The 20,441-nt window shown below is 38.4% G+C and overlaps 1 protein-coding gene across 2 annotated transcripts in view; it reads right to left on the bottom strand.

Annotated features, from left to right (window-relative positions):
* SMURF2 (SMAD specific E3 ubiquitin protein ligase 2) overlaps positions 1-14,110 on the bottom strand; it is a gene marked incomplete at its 5' end in the record, with an annotated part of 60,801 nt that extends 46,691 nt beyond the window's left edge. Inside the window, 4 exon segments of one of the 2 annotated variants that reach the window (XM_014587175.2) lie at positions 5,136-5,201; positions 6,283-6,416; positions 10,732-10,840; positions 14,072-14,110. In XM_014587175.2, coding sequence (XP_014442661.1) covers positions 5,136-5,201; positions 6,283-6,416; positions 10,732-10,840; positions 14,072-14,110 — 348 coding nt within the window. 2 annotated transcript variants of the gene reach the window in all.
* Between the last annotated feature and the right edge of the window lie 6,331 nt (positions 14,111-20,441).

Genomic DNA, 20,441 nt, shown 5'->3' with positions numbered 1-20,441 from the left:
ATGGGAGTCCAGCAACATAGCCATTATGCCAACTACTGGTCCCAACTCTGACTTATAAATCATTACACATTGTATTCATGTATTGAAAAAATCACACTGTGGGACCAGCAGTTGGTGTAATGGCTATGTCACTGGACTCCCATGTAGTCAACCCTGTTTTGAGTCCCGGACCCAGTGGCTTAAACTCATGCCGGGTATGTGCGCATAGGTGCCCAAGATCCCGAGAGGAGAATGGAGGAAAAGAGACTGTGGTGTGGCCATCCCCCCGGGGGGTGATTTCTCGCTTTCTGTCTCTCTCTGTCTTCCTAGAGAGCGCACATGTCCTATAGCAAAAACCTCTCCCCCACCAAAACAACAACAACAACAACAAAGAAGGGTAATGTATCACGAGTGTTTCCTAGGTTCTCTGTCTATACTTAGAGTTTAATTTACAATAAGAAAAAAATAAACTTCACAAGAGGTGGAAGAGTTGAATAACTTTTAAATGCAAGGGAAAAGGTTTGTATACCTCTTAAACCAATCACTTCGATTTGGGAGATTTTCTACGTTACAATAGCCAAAAATAAGTTAAAACTTTAATGGTCAGTTATAATGTATCTACATAATTAATCTTTTAAACATCATTAATTACAAAGCTTATGCATAAACACTAAAAATGGTTATGGTAACTAAAAGAAAGAAAAATAAAATTTTTATGTTCACTATAATTAAAATCATAAAAATATTACACACAAAAGTGTATATGAAAATATTCAAGAGGAATTTTTAGCTTTTGTTGTTGTTGTTATTTAAAGGTTTTGCCACAGCATGAGTGTGCTTGCCACAGGGAGACCTAGAAAACAAAGTGGGAAATCATGGTCCGGGAAGGATAGCCAAGCAGCAATCCCTTCCCCATTCTCCTCTCAGGATTTTGGGAACATAGGCATGCGCACACACACCTGGCATGAATTTCAAGCTGCTGAGTCTAGGACTCGAACCACAGTCTGTCTGCCATGTGAGAGTCTAGCACCTTAACCACCAAGCCACCTGCTGACCCAGAGAATAACCACTTTTTAAAAATTATTTAATCTAATTTAATTATTATTATTGTTAAATTTGACCAGAGAGAAAGAAAGAAAGTGAGAAAGCAAGCCACCAGATCCAAGACTCAAACTATGGTTGGCCATGTTGGAGTCCAGCGTTCCAACCACCATACCACCTTCTGATTTGGAGAATCAATATTTTTAAAATTACTTATCTAGTACACTTTTCTCCATTTTCCAGAAAGATTTATTCACTCATATATAAATATATAGATGTATACACATGTGTATATATGTATAAATAAATATATATATATATATATGTGTGTGTGTGTGTGCATGTGTGTATCTTTATAATTAAGTATAGAGGCCTAATTCTACAATATCTGGAACTTACTCTGTTTTTGAAGGGCAGAACTGCAGGGTCAGTGTTTGATCTGCCTCTTTCTTATTAAAGGTCCTATTATGAACATCGGATTCACAAAAAGAGCTTTAAATTATCTACATACACATTTAAAAGCCAAACATTGTTTTTTACGTAGTATACCCAAACAGATGTATTTCTCTTTAACTTTTTTTAAAGATTTATTTATTTTTGGGACCAGCGGGGGGGGTGGTGGTCAAGGTGCTGGACACTCCCACATGGCCAACCAGGGTTCGAGTCCTGGACCTGGTGGCTTGCTTTCTCAATTCCTCTCTCTCTCACTCTCACCCTCTGTCTCTCTCTGGTCAAATTTTAAAAAATCAATGAATGAATAAATAAAAAAAAATAGTTATTTTAAAAAAAAGATTTATTTATTTTTGATTTTATTTATTAGCATTATTCTTCAACTTTGATGAGAGAAACAGAGACAAAGTGAGCTGCAGGTTCAGGACCTGAATCATGGTCAGTCATGTAGAAGTCCAGCACCTCAACCAACACGCCACCTGCCGGCCCCATTAACAGGTATATGGTTAACAAAGTCTGCTAGTTTTTTAAATGCAGTTTATACCTAGCAGAACTTTGTTACTTTGAGGCATCAGTCGGCGAGCATCACATATAATCAAATCAAACACGATGGGAACAATCACATAGAAAAGTCTTGTATGCCAGGATTTATTTTTGAGATTTTTTTTTTTTTTTACCCACTCTCCATTATCAACAGTGCTACTGTGTAGACCTGTGCCTGCAATAACTGCCAACAGGGCTTTGTTATGTCACTACTGTGGCTGTTCTTTAACAGGACACAAGTCTGCCTTGTAAAATGACGCCCTTCAAGTATCTTTGGTAGTGAAAACCTCTCTAACAGGTTCATCGTGTAATCAATCTTATTCTGAACTCTGCCCTATCATGAAGTCATAAGATTTCAATTGCATGTTTCTTCTTAAAAAACCCTCAAAGATACTCTTCTCAGGGTCCTACCACAATATGAATCTTGGTCATTCAATCCATCAATTCATCAAACCACTAAGAAAAGTTTCAGGAAATTTTATATCAAGCCTTTCCCTCTAAGTCAATTTAGGAAAGCCTGTTAGCCTATATCATTTTCTTCATAAGGCACACTGTTTTCCATCAGTGTTACACTACCATTGCTCTTTGTTTCTTCCAATTAGCACAGATTTTAAAAATATATTAGCCTATGTGCCTTATGAAGAAAATGATCATTTCTCCTGTTTTCCATCAGTGTTACACTACCATTGCTCTTTGTTTCTTCCAATTAGCACAGATTTTAAAAATATAAAGCACTAAATATTAAACAAAGAGTTCAAAAGAATATTCTCTTCTTACTCAAAAACTAGTTTGAGGATTATTTTCAAGAAACTTTAAAACTTACCATTGGGACATGGATCCTGAACTTCAGCTGTGAACTAGTGCTTTCAGAGACTTAAAATGAGAATTTTCTGCTGAGACTTCTTGACCTCACTTATCTCTAGTGGGTAGTGTTACCTGTCTCTTTGTCTCCAGTTCTCTCTGTCTCCCTGAGTCTTTTTTTTTTTTTTTTTTTTTTAGGTTTTTGCCATAGGGCACCTGTGCTAATCAGGGAGAGACAGCCTCTCCCCTTCTGTTTAGGAAAGGCACAAACCCAGGCCCACCTCCACGTGGATCCTGAACTTCGGCTGTGAACTAGTGCTTTTGCACCACACGGTTTTCTTTCAATTTTTGCATTTTAATATTAAAATCTATAGTTTTTATTATCCTTTTTTTCTTATTTTATGTTTTCTTCTTTCCTTTTCTTTAATTCTTTTCTTTCTTTCTTTCTTTTTTATCTTTTCATTTGCTTCTCAGCCTCTGCTCACTAAGTCTAGACAGGTCCAAGTGAACAGAATCTATACATCTGAATACAGTTAGGGTCAGAATATTCCTCTATTCCCACTGATTCGGATGCACAAAGAGTGAGAACGGCATGGAAAAGAGATTGCAGATCATCTCCTCCTGCACGCCTCTGAACACTCAGACTGAACTTCAAGAATTAGAAGAAAAGCACCATCCATCTGATGCCTAGAAATCACCGCAGGGTCACAAGAAATATGGGGGAAAAAAAAACAAAATAAACAAACAAACAAACAAAAACAGAAAAACAAGAAAATACCTCTCCTCCAAGGAAAAATAAGTCCTCTCCATTCTCAGACAGTATGATGAAATTCATGGAAATGTCTGATAAAGAATTTAGAATTTTCATGGTGACAAAGCTCAGAGACTGAAGAGAAGAGAGACAATGAACTGCCAAAGAGGCAGGGGAAAGAAGCTGACGAGCTTCAGGAGGTGAGGAAATTCTTCCAAGATCTAAAAGAGGAATTACACACTTTAAAAAAGAATCAATAGACCTACTGGAGATGAAGACTATAATACAGGAAGTAAAAACCTCCCTTGAAAATACTGAAAGCAGACTAGATCACACTGAAAATCGAATCTCAGTTGTAGAAGACAGAATTACTGGCCTAGAAAAATCCACCGCAAGGACTGAGAAAATTGTCCAAAAACATGAGAATACTATACAAGAAATACTAGATACCATCAAAAGTCCAAACATCCAGATAATTGGTATCCCAGAAGGGGAAGAGACCCCTAAGGGCACTGACAATCTATCCCATGAAATCCTAGAAGAAAACTTTCCAAACCTAGAGAGGCATTCAAAGATCCAGTCCCAAGAAATACAAAGGACCCCAAATAGAATCAACCCAAGAAGATCTTCTCCAAGACACATTATAGCCAGGTTGACCAAAACCACAGACAAAAAAAGACAAGAACATTCTCAGATAAACAAAATCTGAAAGAATTTACCAACACCAGACCAGATCTCCAAGAAATTCTGCAGGGAGTGCTATACCAGGAAAATTAAATACAGTCACACAGAAATAAGACTTCAAAAACTAAGAAAATAGCCAACTTAATCATGAGGACACGTCTGGAGTTGAATATTATATCCCAGAATTTAATTGGGAAAATTGAATCACAACAAAAGATAAAGTACATGAGACTGAACTAACGAAATAGAATTTTATGACTTTTGACTAAAACATTGTTGATTTTTCTCTAGGCTTTGTTTTCTGATTTTAAGGATTTTTGTCTTGTCTTGAGCTGCCGATAGGTTCATGTACCTACTATTTGAACAGAATCCCAACCTGTTTCCTGGCAAGCATATTTCCTTAACATTTCTTTGATTTATTAAAGTTAAATCTGCTTTTCTTGAAGTTGAAAAATATAGTAAAAAATACATAATATAAAAAAAAAAACTTACCATTGGGTCTTTGGGAAAGTCATGACGCATTTTTGTATTGAAAAATACGTCATGACTTTCCGGATAATCTAATATACAGTCTATTTCAGTACTTTACTGTATTTGAATACTTGGAAAGAATTTTTACTAAGGAATCAACAGTTCACAATGCCAGAAGTAGCTCTCTCTCTCTCTCTCTCTCCATATATATATATATATATATTATTTAAAGTTCTTTAAAATTAAGTTAACCTACAACCTGGATCTATTGTTTCTAACATTTTACATGTCTCGTATTTAATTCATGTTGATACAATTAAGCTACAGTTGCTAAACTTTGAAATGAAAAGAAATTTAAACTTTAGGCTAATTTTAACAAAGACAAAATTCATGTAACTTTAAATTCTACACTTACCTACTATCTGTCCTCTAACTGTATCATTGTCATTTGGCCCAAGTTTGCATAGATCCAACCTCTGATCTATTTCAAATCAATAAGAAAAGAAAAAGCAATTAAAAAATTATCTAGTAAGAGAGATTCTAACATCTACAGAGTAACTATAAATTTTCATAATCCATTTTAAAAGTTAATATTTTAATCAGAAACAAATATTTAAAATCTCTAGCTGCATATACAATTAGTATAAGTATCTTAATAAGTTTTGCTAAGTTCAGATTTCAAAAACCATGAACACTAGGACAGCATTGCCAATAGGCAGCTACTTCCTCTCCAGACTTTCAGACCACTTCAGTCTGAGTCCTGGCTTGCCACTTACTAGTTGTTGGTCTTAAACAAACTATCCTTGGTTTTCTTACATATAACAGTAGTTATCTACCTCACATTTATGAAGGAATTAATAAGATTATTACAAAAAACTCTTGGCATACTACCTAGCACAAAAGTGTTCAATAAATTAGTTGTTATCCTTATTACTGCTATTTTTTTTAATCTAGCCATTTCAAATGACAACACACATAAACTAAGTATTAATAAGAAACCAAGCATAAATGACTAGAGCTGATTTTTGAGTGACTTCTGTGACTAATTTATCCAAACCATGGTCTGGCACTTGAGATCTGGCTCCCCACGCAAAGCCTGAGCACTGTACCATGAGGCCACCTCAACAACCATCTCTTACTACTTGCAAAGTCAATGGAAGCAGAGCAGTAGCTCTGGGTTTCACATACTTTTATTTAAGTCCACAAAATAAATTTACACCAGGAATTTTTACCAATGCTTCACAAATACATAGGAAGTTAACCTTTTGAACCCTCACCAACATAAAAATAAATAATAATAATATAAATCACATACACACAGTCATGTACTACATAATGACTCAGAGGTAAGCAATGACCACTTACATGATGGCGGTCCCACTAGAATGTAACAGGCTATATACCATATAGCTAGGTATAAGCATACTCTATGATGGTCACAAAATGACAAAATGTCTAATGATGCATTTCTCAGAACATACTCGGGTCCTAGAGTAATATATGACAATAGTTTTTTGTTTTGTTTTGTTTTTTTAATTTAAAGAGTACTAGTATCTACTCACAACCAGTGTCTTTGAGGCGGTTGATGGCATTGGAAAGAAGACGAACACAACCAAGAAATCCAGCACCTTGTTTTTTGTGGATCTTCTTGTGATTCCATACACTGATTGTAACAGAATCAGACTTCCCAATATACCTAGAAAACAAAACAGCTGCATGGTAACTTGTTAGTTTCAAGTAGTCGGTGTAAAATTTTTCATTTGTTCTTTCTATATTTTGATGTCATGAATATGTTTCGGAGAATAGCTAGATCATGCAAAAAAATTTTTTGAGTACAATCTACAAGACTGAATTTAAATTTTTAAAAATCTTAAAAGTAAAATCTAAAAAGCATTCTTAACGTGTCTTTATCAAATCTGCCACTTGGGCTGAGCCACAGTTCTTGTTAGTAAAAAAGTTCTTTTAGTAGTGTCTAATAATGCTAAGGGACTTTATAATGATTACTTCTTTCCAAGAACAAAAATCTTAGAAAAACTTTTATCACAGTCATGTTTTAAATACATTTCACTGATATGAACTAATTCCTCAGTTCATTTTCAAGGGGCATTGTCAAGGCTGACAGACCAAATATCTGACCTACCTGTTATATTTTAAATGCTGTAGAACAAAAGCTGTTTGTAACGCTTTTCCCCTGCTTCTCTCCTGTATGCAGGCCTTGAGCGAGCAGGACTCTTGCAGATTTCACTTCACTGCCTGCAGACAAGCAGAGCAGGGAAAAGCGTTACAGTACTTGTCTGTGCACATGCCTGCAAGTATGCAAAAACTCCACCACAGCCAACTGTTAAGATGGCTTTGACCAGTGCAAAAATATTAACAAAATCACCTAACTCTATCAGTAGAAACCTAGTTCTATTTCAATGATTCTAGGAGGTCAAATTTTTGGTCCAGCAACCTTGATCTTCAAGTATCATTAACTCAAGCAGCAATGTAAGAAAAATTCACCTAGTATATTGAAAAACCTAAACCACTGAGAACTGAAACTTAAATAAGGAACATGGAAGGCACATTTGAGACCCTGGACCCAGGTGTGCCTAAAGCATGCCTACCCCCAGGCCTTTTATTATTTTTTTTAAAGAGGTTTTTCCTTAGGGTGCATCCCCAAGTAGTGGGGGAGGGGGACAGGGACAGCGAAAGAGAAAGTGAAAAATCACTGCCCCCTGGGGGGGATGGCCATGTCATAATCCCTTCTCCTTCATTCTCCTCCCAGGATTTTGGGCATGCACACACATGCACCTGGTGTGAGTTTCAAGCCACCAGATTCAGAACTTGAACCACAGTCAGCCATGTGGGAGTCCAGTGATATAACCATTATGACATTTGCTGCCCCCCCCCGAGTTTTTGATTATGCAAGTCAATTAATTCCTTTTTATTTTTTTTACAGATTTATTTATTTAATATGACCTTTTTTTTTTTTTTTTTTAATTTGACCAGCGAGAGAGAGAGAGAAATAAAGATAGAAAGGGAAAGCAAGAAAACAAGCCACCAAGTCTGGGACTCGAACCACAGTTGGTCATGTGGAAATACAACACCTTTACCCACCGGCACCTGCCAGCCCCATTCATTCCCTTTTAAAAATTAAGTCAATTTGGGGCCAGGCAATGGCACAACTAGAACCACATGAGAAATGTCCTAGGTTCAAGTGCCAGGACCTCCGAGCATGCTGGGTCCACACACACATCCCGTAACCAAGGCTGGCTGAGCCTGGGGATGCATCACTGAATGAGAACCCTGTTGGAGGGGCTTGTTTTTGACTCTGTCTCATGGAAGAAATAAATAAAATAAACTTAAAAATATAAAATAAAATAAAGCCAATGAGCTTCTGCCTATGGTTCACATATTTCTATTCAACAGTGATGATATAGACCTAGAAGGTCACAGAGCAAGATATTTACTATTTGGACAGCAGACTGATCCCATGACCTAGTGGTTAAGGAAGCCAGACCCCACATGGCCAAATGCACCGTTTGAATCCCAGAGCCAGTGATTTAAAAATCATGCCAGGCACCTGTGTGCCCAAAATCCAAACAGGAGGAGAAATGGAGTAGAAACAATCGCACAGTAACCATGCCCCATTTGGAAGTACTTTCTGCCTCTTTCCCCACTCTCTCTCTGATGTGCATACTCATCCTCTGACTTATGAAACGAAAATAAAACCTGGAAGGCAAGTGATACTTCACATAGAAGTCTATACTCAATAAACCAAGAAAACAAAATATATTTTCAGATAAAAATCTCAAAAAAAAAAAAAATTGCCCATCTTTGTACTCTTTCTCTTTCTCTCTTTTTTTTTTTCGGGGGGGGGGGGGGGTTTTTGCTATAGGGGGCATGCACTTGCCAGGAAGAGAGAGAGAGACAGAAAGTGAGAAATCACTCTCCAGGGGCAATAGCCACGCCACAATCCCTTCTCCTCCATTCTCCTTTTGGGATCTTGGGCATGCACGCACATGCATGAGTTTAAGCCACCGGGTCCGGGATGCGAACCACGGTCGACTACATGGGAGTCCAGCGACATAGCCATTACACTAATTGCTGGTCCCTTTACTCTTTCTCAAAGTAACAATGGAAGATTGATTTCACAAAAATGGGAATAAACAAAGAAAAGAAGAACAGGAAGTCTCTGGCCCTAGAAGAGACCAAGGAAATTCCCAACATAATGATAAAGGCAAGTCCCAAGAAAACTATGCAGCATGTCTTAGAGAACCATTACACCAGACTGGACCAAGAGTATGGAAGCTCTAGGAGCCCCAAGAAACAAACAAAGGTATACCTGGCATGCCTAAACATATGAAGAAGAGTTGTTCAGGAATTAATGAGGTGGTTTTGTTTTTTGGGTTTTTTTTGTTTTTTTGAGAGGTTTTTGCAATAGGGCACGTGCACTCGCCAGAAAGACAGAGAGAGACAGAGATACAGAAAGCAAGAAATCACCCCCCCCAGGGGGAATGGCCATGCCACAATCCCTTCTCCATTCTCCTCTCAGGATCTTGGGCACACATGCACATGTGCCCAGCGTGATTTTAAGCCCCCAGTTCAGGACTCGAACTACGGCCGACTACATGGGAGACCAGCGACATAGACATTATGCCAACTGCTAGTCCCATGAATTAATGAGATTTTTAAAAAGCTAAGTAAATGGCAAAGATAGTTATTAACTTGAGAGGGAAAAAGTTGTGAAGAATGGAAATGTAATTCTCATACACCATGTGACTGAGTTATGAATATTTACATGATCATAATAATGTAAACACAGGAAGACGATTGAACAAAAATGGCTCATATAATTATGTTGAAGGGCTGGGAGAAAGGAAGGGACATGTATTGTGGAGTAGAGATGAGGAATATCAATTTTATAGGCTAAACCATCTTCTAAGGTAGGAAATTAACACCTAAAACTTTAAAAAAAAAATTAGATGCTATAAAATAAGCAAGATATCTAGATACCAAAATAGACAGACAGTTATTAAAGCAGTTACCTTGAGAATGGGAATATGGAATGAAAATGAGGTAGGAAACCACTGTTTTTCATTAAAAGTCTTACAGTATCACTTGTTTTTTTAAAAAAGATGCATACACTACAATGATTAAAGTAAAATGTGAAAGAAAGCAATCAGGGCTGGCCCTGTAAGTGAGAGATTCAGCATGGGGAACCTGATCCCACATGGCCAATTGCAGTTTGACTCCTGGCCCCAGTGGCTTGAAAAACACATTGGATCCATGTGCATGCATGGGCAAACTCCTGATGAGATGAAGAAATGGAGGAAAAGGACTAGTTCTGACCATGCCCCAGTAGGTACTTTCCATCACTGTTGAGCACGGGAACCCTCTGGCAATTAAAAAAAGAAGGAAAGGAGAGTGCAAGGGAGGAAACAGAGGGAAGAAAAGGAAACCATGTGTATAGAAACAAAAAGAATACCTATGAGTATACTCTAATACTAACCTCTGGTTTTATACTTAGAATTGGTTTAAGGTAAACTAATATCTTTATTTGATTGCAAAAAAGGGGGGGAAGAACTTATAGAACTTATACTTCCTTTTCTGTTTTGTTTCTTTTTCCAAGAGAGTGCACCAAACATACACATCCCCAACGAGGTCTTAATGCTGCAGTCCAGCCCTACCTTTAACCAGCCAGGACCACAGAGGCACTGAAGAGCACAAGGAGACCCCGAGACACTGCCCCAGAACCTTGCCATGTTGGCCTCAGCACAGCAGAGTGCTGCGTTACCACTGCACCACTGGGCTGCCTTCATTTTGTTCTTCATGTACTTATTAGGTATACCTCATCTTTCATCTTGTTATCAATGAGTCAAAAAACCTTCCCACTGGATTTGTAACCTTTCTGGAAAGACCAAATTAAATCACAAATCAAACTCACATCATGTTCCCTGGCTCTTTTCCAATACTTTATCATTAACATTAATTTTGTGTTTTATTTCAAAGTAATTATTTAAACCTACAGGTCATAATGCTGATTCCACTTTGGATCGAGTGTGTTCTTCACAGTATCGGTGGAATGGCACTGCCCAGATCCATCAACAACCACCTTAGCAAACGGATCAGGAAGTCCTGTGAAAACAGGGGAAGACTATTTTTTAATTATAGAATACTTTATATGAAAAATAGAAGATTAATTATACAGATTATCATTCACTAAACAAAAAATTATTCCATTCTTTAATTCTTTTTAAAAGTTTAACATTTAGCTATAAATGAAAAGTTAACTGAAAAAAAATTAAAAAAAAAAAAACGAAAGTAAAGTTACTTCTACATTAAATACCAAACCTATATGTTTTCTTGTTCCAATCTCAAAAAGATCCTTAAACTACCAACGTCTAGCAGTGACCTTATGATGTGAAAGTTTTTATAGCTTACCAGCCATTTGACCCCAAGAAAGTGAATGCTTAAAACATTCATGACTCTTCTCTTTACAAATGTATCCCTTAGTAGCTCACTTTTTTTTTTTTAAAGAGCTTATTAAAGGTTTTTCACAAAGGAATATGGGCAACAGAGAAATCAAAATAGCCAACAATTTTTATTGAGAACTGCCACTCATCACTGAGGAGTGAGGAAAGACTGAGACAAAAAATTTTAAAATGTACACTGTGCCTTTAAAGAGCCTACTGTCTGATTGGGAAGACAAAAATATCACAACATGAAGAAAATAACAAAAACCCTGAGAATAAACAAGTGCTTGACTGTATTCATTGTAACAGCAAACACTTGTAACACAGCATCTCTTTAAGTAAGTCTCCAAATGCTTTACAGCTGTACATACTGAATCCTCACAATGACTCTATGACATAAGATACTACTATGTGTAGTTTACTGTTGGAAAAACTGAGGCACAAAGGGGTTCGTTGACAAGCCCCAAGGTCACACAGGAGTAAATGTCTAAAGTGCCAGGGTCTGAAGTTGGATTCTAAACCCATGCACACAGTCTGGCTCTGGCTGTGGGCCTCAGGCTCTCAGTGATGATGCTACCCTATACCCCCTGCTGCTCATTCAACAGTGGGTAAAAGAAGAGCTCAGAAAAACAAGAGAATAGTACGTATTTGAACAGTGAAGAGAGAGATATGAGGGAGAAGGGAGGAGTTCCACAACATGAATGAACAAAACTTTTTTCAGTTTATTCCAGGGAATAGTACCCTGGAATAAACAGTATTATTTCACATACAAATTGCTCCACAAAAAAGCAATTCATGCAGTGGATTCTTTTTTAGACAGTGAAAAAACGTACAGACCTATTCCATCACCCAACAATCACACTTCACATTAAAATTTACTTTTGTCATTAATACAACTCAAACTGAATCACAAATAAAAACTGTATTTTACTATTAATAGTAAACTGCATTTAGAGTTCTAGAGGAAAGAAATGAATTTGAAAAGGAAGGCTGGGAGACAAAACTGAAGATTTTATCCTAAAAACCAAAGTAGATGTCTTGAAGGTTAGAGAAGCAGCTGTAAGAGCACTCCTCACTTCCCTCTTTTTATTCTTGTCACTAGTCTGTCCCATCCTATTTGCCACTTCACAGTCCCACTAAAATAAAGTCTACCACAAATCAACCTTAAGGAGGATGCTAGGGAAAAAAAAAAGTACACCTTGGTGACTAGATTACCAGTAACAAGGATAAGGTGGGTGAGAGAGCAAAAATTAACTGGTGGCAGCAGGGAGAGGTGGTGAGTTTGGACCACCAGGCTTTCCTGCCATGACAGGCTGCAGGTGGAGGACGCGTTGAACATAAAATAAGGATTGCTTATAATTTTCTTCCTATGATTCAATTTATCCTATTTAGTTGCTTTCCTGTAAACAGAAAGATAGCATAAAAACTATGTAGTTTTGGGACCAGCAGGTGGCATGATGGTTAAGGCGCTGGACACTCCCACATGGCTGACCAGGGTTCAAGTCGTGAATCTGGTGGCTTGCTTTCTCACTTCCTCTCTTTCTGACTCTCACTTTCTGCCTCTCTCTGGTCAAATTAAGAAATAAATAAATGAATAAATAAAATAAATAATTTTTAAAAACTATGTAGTTTTATAAGATTATGTTTTTTTTATAAACTTTAATTCATGTTTCATTCTAGAAACAATGGAAGTAATATAAGTTCAAGTGGAATTAATCAAGAAAGATTTCAAAATAGGGCCAGCAGATGGAGTAGCAGTTACACACTGGACTCCCACATGGCTGACCATGGTTCAAGTCCCAAACCTGGTGACTTGAAAATCATACCAGACACATGTGCATGAGTGCCCAAGATCCCAGGAGGAAAATGGAGAAAAAAGAAGGGCAGCATGGCCATCCCTTCTGGGGCAGGGGTGATTTCTCATTTTCCATCTCACTCACTCTCTCTCTCTCTTTCTAGTGAGTGCACGTGCCCTAAGGCAAAAATCTCTTTAAAAAAAAAAAAAAAAGAGCAAGAGAAATTTCAAAATATATCATCAAGAGCTTATTACTTCTTTTAATCAAATCTTGGAAAATTATCTAGTGTCATAGTATTGAGACAGCACACATAGCTTTTGATGGCTGAGAGGATTTGCACTTTCAAATCTAATGAATCCTCTCTATTTCTAATTTCAAATATTTTACATATAAAATTTTGTTGGCTAAAAAAGCTGTTTACTAAAATGTAATTTTTACTCAATACTTTAAGGCTACTGTGAAATATTATATTACAGGGTAAAAAAATTTTCAACACAAAGGAGGAGTACTTTCCAATTCTCTCACAAAACTTAATCCTAAATAAAGCCACAAAAAAATTGCACAACCGACTGGTTAATAGGTTTCAAATATGGGAACTAAACATCTGTCTGCTTAGGAATCTGAGACACAAGAGCATCCATGATCAAATGTGGCAGGGGTTTCCTTCCTATTCCGTGGAAATTACAAGCAGGCTCAATCACTTTTCTACCTTCCAACTAATCTTAATGCGTGGGTTCAATTTCCCATAAAGTTAAAAAGAAAAAAGTATTTGTAAGATAATCTCTTAACCCTGTTGCAGAAATCTAGCAGTACACACACCCTTTGGTGTGTTACACACCTCTGCACTTACACGTCCACATCCACACACCTGCACATGAACATATGGGAAGGAGAGAGGAGAGGAAAAGGGCTAAAGCTAAAAAGTACAAAATCTCCTAAAAAAATGAAGTGTTAAATATCTCTGAACCAAAGTATTTATAAAATAACATCGAGTGTATTTCTGAATAGAGAAATCTCTAAACCAGACAATTCTGAAAATGCTATCCGAAAAAAAAAATCTATACATAATATACAAAATTTATACTTAATTTACTTACGGAAAAAATCCTTTTTCACCAAGTTTTTTGCACAGAGTACTGTAAAGAAAACAAAAAATACATGGGAAATATTAAAATGAAGTAACAGACTGTATTGTTTCATTTTAAAACATTGTCAACAGCAGTAGATAATTAAACCTTAACTTTAGCAAGGTATGAAACATGATCACAAACTTTCGGAAAGACTAGTAAGCACAAGACAGCTGACTCAGTGGAGGCAACCTCAGCAATGATCACCAGGAACAGCTGAGGGCAAGGAAGTTGACTAACCTGATATCGATTCTGAGAGAAACTCATTAGCAATGGGAAAAACAGTTCTAAGGCAGAGATGTGTAAGTTCAGGTTGTCATATCTATTTTTTTCATTATTTAATTTTATTTATTATCATTATTTTTTAATTTGACCAGAGAGGGAGAGAGAGGGATGGAGAGATAGAAAGCAAGCTGCCAGGTCCAGGACCTGAACCACAGTTGGCCATGTGGGAATTCAGTGCCCCAACCACCCGCCGGCTGCCAGGCCCATCATAAATAATTTCATACTGAAAAGAATTATAAATCAGATAAATGAGAGTTTTCCTTACATAGATACAATTTTTTTCATAAAATAATAACGTTCTATTCTCCAACTGAACGCCGCAGAGACTTTAGAGGAGAGATAAATTATCTTCCTCTAAATTATCAGTTCAATGACAACATAGGTCTACTGTACCTTTTAAAAATTATAAGTTAATATAGTAAAAATAGATACCCCAAATCCACATTTTCTGAGTTACCCTGCATTAAATTATTACTTATACAGATGGATGCACAACCTTAAGAATGTATTGAAAACCACTGAATTCATGTTTTAAAGGATAAATTTGGTAGTATGTGAATTATATGTCAACTTAAAAATTACAGCTTAAGGGGACCAGCAGTTAGTGTAATAATTTTGTCGCTGGACTCCCATGTAGTTGACTATGGTTTGAGTCCCAGACCCGGTGGCTTAAATTCACACAGGGCACATGTCCGTGCGTGCCCAAGATCCCTAGGGGAGAATGGAGAAGGGATTGCAGCGTGGCCATCCCGGGGGGTGTTACAGCTTAAAGAGTCAAACTTAGGGACCGGCAGCTGACATGGTAGTTAAGCGCACTGGACTCCACATGGCCAACAACAGTTCGAGTCCTGGACTTGGCAACTTGCTTTCTTGCTTTCCCTCTCCATTCTTTCTTTCTGTCCCTCTCTGGTCAAATTAAAATGAATCAAGTTAAATAAAATAATTATTAAAAAAAAAGAGTCAAACAACTTGAACAAGTAAAGGTAAGACACCAATTTTCTTTTTTTTTTTAAGACATCAATTTTCAGTGTATTTATCATTTAATAAAATATCTATGAATGCAATGTTTGGTAACTTCTACCCACTTTTACTCACAATTTAAGTGATCTGTTCAATTACTTAAAAGTATTGGAAGTTTTGGGGACCAGAAGGTGGCGTGGTGGTTAAGGTGCTGGACACCCCCACATGGTCAACCACATTCAAGTTCCAGACCTGGTGGCTTCTTTCTCACTTTTTCTCTCTCTCTCTCTCTCTGGTCAAATTAAAGAATAAATAAATGAATAAATAAAATTAAATCAAATAATTCTTTTTTAAAAAAGTATTGGAAATTTAACATATAAAAACTCATTAACAAACTTACAAATAAGTCCTAATAAATATAACTAGTCGCTTTAAAATTCTAAATTTAAAAAAAAAAATCTGAAGACCGCATCAGAAGACGAAGTTACTAAGTAAGCACAGATCCTAATTTACCAGTCCAAGTCCCTCAAACTATGTTTTCGAAACAGTTTTGTTTTGCGGTTTTTTTTAATTTTATTTATTTATTTATTTGCTACAGGTTGCATGTGCTCCTGGAGAGACAGAGACAGAAAGCAAGAAATCGTCCCCAAGGGGGATGGCTACAACACAATCCCTTCTCTGCCATTTTCCTATTAGGATCTTGGGCATGCACACACACACATGCCCAGTGTGAGTTTTAAGCCACAGACAGGGTCTAGGACTCAAACCGCAGTTGACCATTATATTGTCTGCCGGTCTCTAGGCTATGTCTTTTTTTTTCCCCCCAGAGAGATTTTTGCTAGAGGGTGTGTACACTTGCTAGAAAGACAGAGAGACAGAAAATGAGAAATCACCCCCCGGGGGGGATGGCCAAGCTGCAATCCCTTTTCCTCCATTCTCCTCTCAGATCTTGGGCGCACATGCACATGCACCTAGCCTGAGTTTCAAGTTGCCTGGTCCAGGTCTCAAACTGCAGTCAGTCATGTGGGAGTCTAGCACCTTAATGCTGGCCCCCAGTTTTGGTTTTTAAAACATGAAAGCTAGAGGGACCCGCAGATGGCGTAATGGTTACCTTGCTGGACTCCCACATAGTGACTGCAGTTTGAGTCCTGGACCCAGTGGCTTAAACTCACGCTGGGCATGTATGCATGTGTGCCCAAGATCCAGAGGCGATAATAGAGCAGAAGGGATTGTGAAGGTAGCCATCCACCTGGGCGGTGATTTCTCAGGGTGAGCACCGGTGCCCTATAGCAAAATTTTCTCTTTAAAAAAAAAAAAAAGAAAGAAAACTAAGGTAATAACTTATAACAAATCACAAACCGGATGTTAAAGAGCTCCCAAACCTGTATTATCTTCATGTAAACTGAATAGAATACTCAGGTCAATGCATATATAACTCACACACAAATCCAAATTATAACCTTCCATATAAATGAGGTAACGATTGTTTTTCTTTTCTTTTCTTTTTACAATTATGTTTTTTGAAGCACCACCCCATGATCTATGAAGTGAAATCATTTCACATTTTACTTCAGAGACAGAAAATATATGAGAATTCTTCCAACCTCTTGCCACCAACCCATCACCTAGTGTTTTTCAGACTCATTCTCTTCTCCTTCCTGTCACCGACAGTGCGCACTCTCCTAAAGACTCCTCCTTCCAGCTCTGCTCTGGATCTTGTATCTAGCCTTCCAAGCCCTCAGGAACCTCAAGAGCCAGCACGCAGTTCCCCTGCCCTGTCTCCTCTTCTGACTACATTGTCAGCATTTAAACATATTTAAGTCTCATCCCATCCCTCCTTTTGCTGGCCTCCAGTCACCATCTACCTTTTTTTTTTTTGATAGTTTTTGCTATAGGGCACATGTGATCACCAGAGAGAGAAAAATCACCACCGCCCAAGGGAGGATGGCCATGCCAAAATCCCCTCTCCACCAATCTCCTCTCAGACACACATGTACCAGGAGTGTTGTTTTGTTTTGTTTTGTTTTGGTGAGGTTTTGTGAGGTTTTTGCTATAGGGCGCGTGCGCTCGCCAGAAAGGCAGAGACAGACAGAGAGACAGAAAGAGAGAAATCACCCCCCAGGGGGGATGGTCACGCCGCAATCCCTTCTCCTCCATTCTCCTATGGGATCTTGGGCATGCACGCACACACGTGAGTTTAAGCCACCGGGTCTGGGACTTGAACCACAGTGGACTACATGGGAGTCCAGCGACATAGCCATCATGCCAACTGCTGGTCCCCGGAGTGTTTTTCAAGACATCAGGGACTTGAACCACATTGTCAGCCATATGGGATCCAGTATGTGGGATCCAGTACCTTAACCTCCATGCCACTTGCTGGCCCTATACTTCTTTTAATAATGAAGCTTCTTCAGAGAATTGCTCACACTTTCTAGCTCCACTTCTTTACCTCTCACTAACACTTCATCTGCAATTTAGCTTCCTCCTTGTCCATGCTCCTAAGCCCTAACTACTAACTCCATCCAAGGGACACTTTTCTTTTTTTAATTTTTCTTTCCTTCCTTCCTTCCTTCCTTCCTTAATTTATTTATTTGTTAGCTGACCAGAGAAGGAGACAGAGAGTGAGCAAGCCGCCAGGTCCAGGACTCAAACCATGGTCAGCCACGTGGGAGCCCAGTGCCTTTAACCACCATGCCACCTGCCAGCCCCTCTCAAGGGATACTTTTCATTCCTTATCATACTTGAACTCCCAGGGGCATTTGCCACCACTAACTAGCCCCGCTTCTGGATCGCTTCTCGTTCTGTTGAATACCCTACTCACCAGGTTTTACACAAGAAGTAATGGGCATTATTGTAAACCGTCTTTGTCAGATTTTCTTTGATAATCCATCCACTGAAGTTGAGGTTCTTCAGGGTTTCACCCTAGGTCATCTTCTTTTACTCTACGACCTGAGGCTCACAGGTTAAATGAGATGCCCACTTTTGTAAACTTTGGGAGCTATATGAAAACCACTATATATTTTTTTTTCTAAGGAAAAAACCCACGTTTTTCCTGGGAGAAAGTTCTGTTTATTTAACAGATTGTCAAAAACTGCCTACCTGGGACCAGCAGTTAGCGTAATGGTTATGTTGCTGGACTCCCACGTAGTTGACCGTGGTTCAAGTCCCGGATAAGCTGCCGGGGGCGTGTGCATACGTGCCCAAGATCCCAAGAGGAGAATGAAGGAGAAGGGATTATGGCATAGCCATCCCCCCTGGGGGGGGTGATTTCTTGCTTTCTGTCTGTCTCTCTCTGTCTTTCTGGCGAGCGCACACGCCCTATAGCAAAAAACTCTCCAAAAAAAGGAAAACAAACAAAACTGCCTACCTTTCAAAAAATAGATAATAAAAAAAAACAGATATGAAGAGCCATTTTTCCACATTTACTCTGGTTTTAATAGGTAAATCTACAGAACTCAACTCTTAGCTCTCTCAACTAAATGACCCACAAGATGAACAATGCCCCCCACATAAAATCGCTATCTTCCCTGTCCCCCAAGCTTCCCCTATCTTTGTTTAGTTTCTTTCAATATATAGACTTGTTGAGGCCAGTGGTGTGATGGTTAAGGTGCTGGACTCCCACATGGTCAACCGTGGTTAGAGTGCCAGACCTGGCAGCTTGCTTTCTCACTTTCTCTCTCCCTGTCTTTTCCTCTGGTGAATTAAAAAAAAGAATAAGTAAAATTAAATGAATAATTCTTTTAAAAAGTATTATATATATATATATATATATATATACATATATATGAATATATATTTTAAAGAATTGTGTGTGTGAGTGAGCAAGCGAAAGAGTGCATGTACAAGTCAGCCTCGTCCTCTACTCCAATGCCCAAGTCAGAAACTGCCACAGCAACTTTCACTATCCCCCTCCCTTCCCACTGTTTGGCAGCACCAGTTCTAATTGATTCTGCCTCTGAAATACTCCTCATCTGTCCACTTTTCCTAGGCTTCATGCCTCTCAAGTTTTCTACACTGGACCCAAAGTGACCTTTCTAAACATTTGACTAAGTTCCTTCTATCCACTTCTCCCCCTCCCATCCTTAAAACGTGCAAAAGGTCTTGAGCGTTTTAAGGATGGGCCCAAACTTACACACTGTCTTCAATGCCCTCCAAACCTGCTCCTGCTTCTCTCTCTGACCTCAGTTTTCATCTGCCCGGATGTCTTCCAACCCTGCAAAGTCTAAGACCCAGCAGTACTAAACGTTCACTTTCCAGCTCTCAGCCACAGCCTGCGTGCACCTTTCCCTCTGCCTGAAACATGCCTCCCAGGCTTCTTCACCTACTCTTCCTCTAGGACTCAAAAGGGAAGGAAGCCTTTTAGAACATGCGTCCCTCAACCCTCCCCACACTGGTACCTTCGCCGAAGCACACATACTTATCACAGGCACTTGTCACACTTTATTATAACTGATGTTTACAACGCTGCTCACCACCACAGAGGTGACACACTTCAACAGCATGAATCACATCTGCCTCATTTCTGTGTTCTCAGCTCAAGCACACACAGAATTTCATGGGCACGTAATAACAGATGCTGAATGAATGAAACAGACTCCAAAATAATTTCATTGAAAAGGGATCTTTAATACTACATGTAATTAATAAATTACCAATCTTCATTTAACTATGATCATGACTTATAAAATCATACTTTTTCATTTCTTTATCTAAAACATACTAATCAGGTCATGCTTAATAAATTTTCTTTAAAAAAAAATAAATAAATAAATAAAATCACAAACAAGGGGCTGGCAGGCGGTTAAGGTGCTGGGCTCCTACATGACCAACTGCAATTCCAGTCGTAGACTCGGCAGCTTGAAAATCACACCAGGGATGTGCCATGTGTGCCCTAAATCAGAGAGAGGAGGAGAAGGGATTATGGGACAGCCATTCCCCTGGGGGTGATTTCTTATTTTCCCTCTCTCTCTCTCTCTCTCTCTGGCTAGCACACATATCTATGGCAAAAAATCTGAAAAAAAAAAAAATCACAAACAAGATGTTGCCAATGTACAATATTAAGTTTCAAGAGGCACCTAAAAAAAAAAAAAAAAGG

Source organism: Tupaia chinensis, unplaced genomic scaffold (genome assembly GCF_000334495.1).
Source record: "Tupaia chinensis unplaced genomic scaffold, TupChi_1.0 Scaffold000187_1, whole genome shotgun sequence".
NCBI lineage: Eukaryota > Metazoa > Chordata > Mammalia > Scandentia > Tupaiidae > Tupaia > Tupaia belangeri.
Note: the sequence above shows the minus strand (reverse complement) of the source record. Positions and strands in the feature narration are given on the sequence as shown.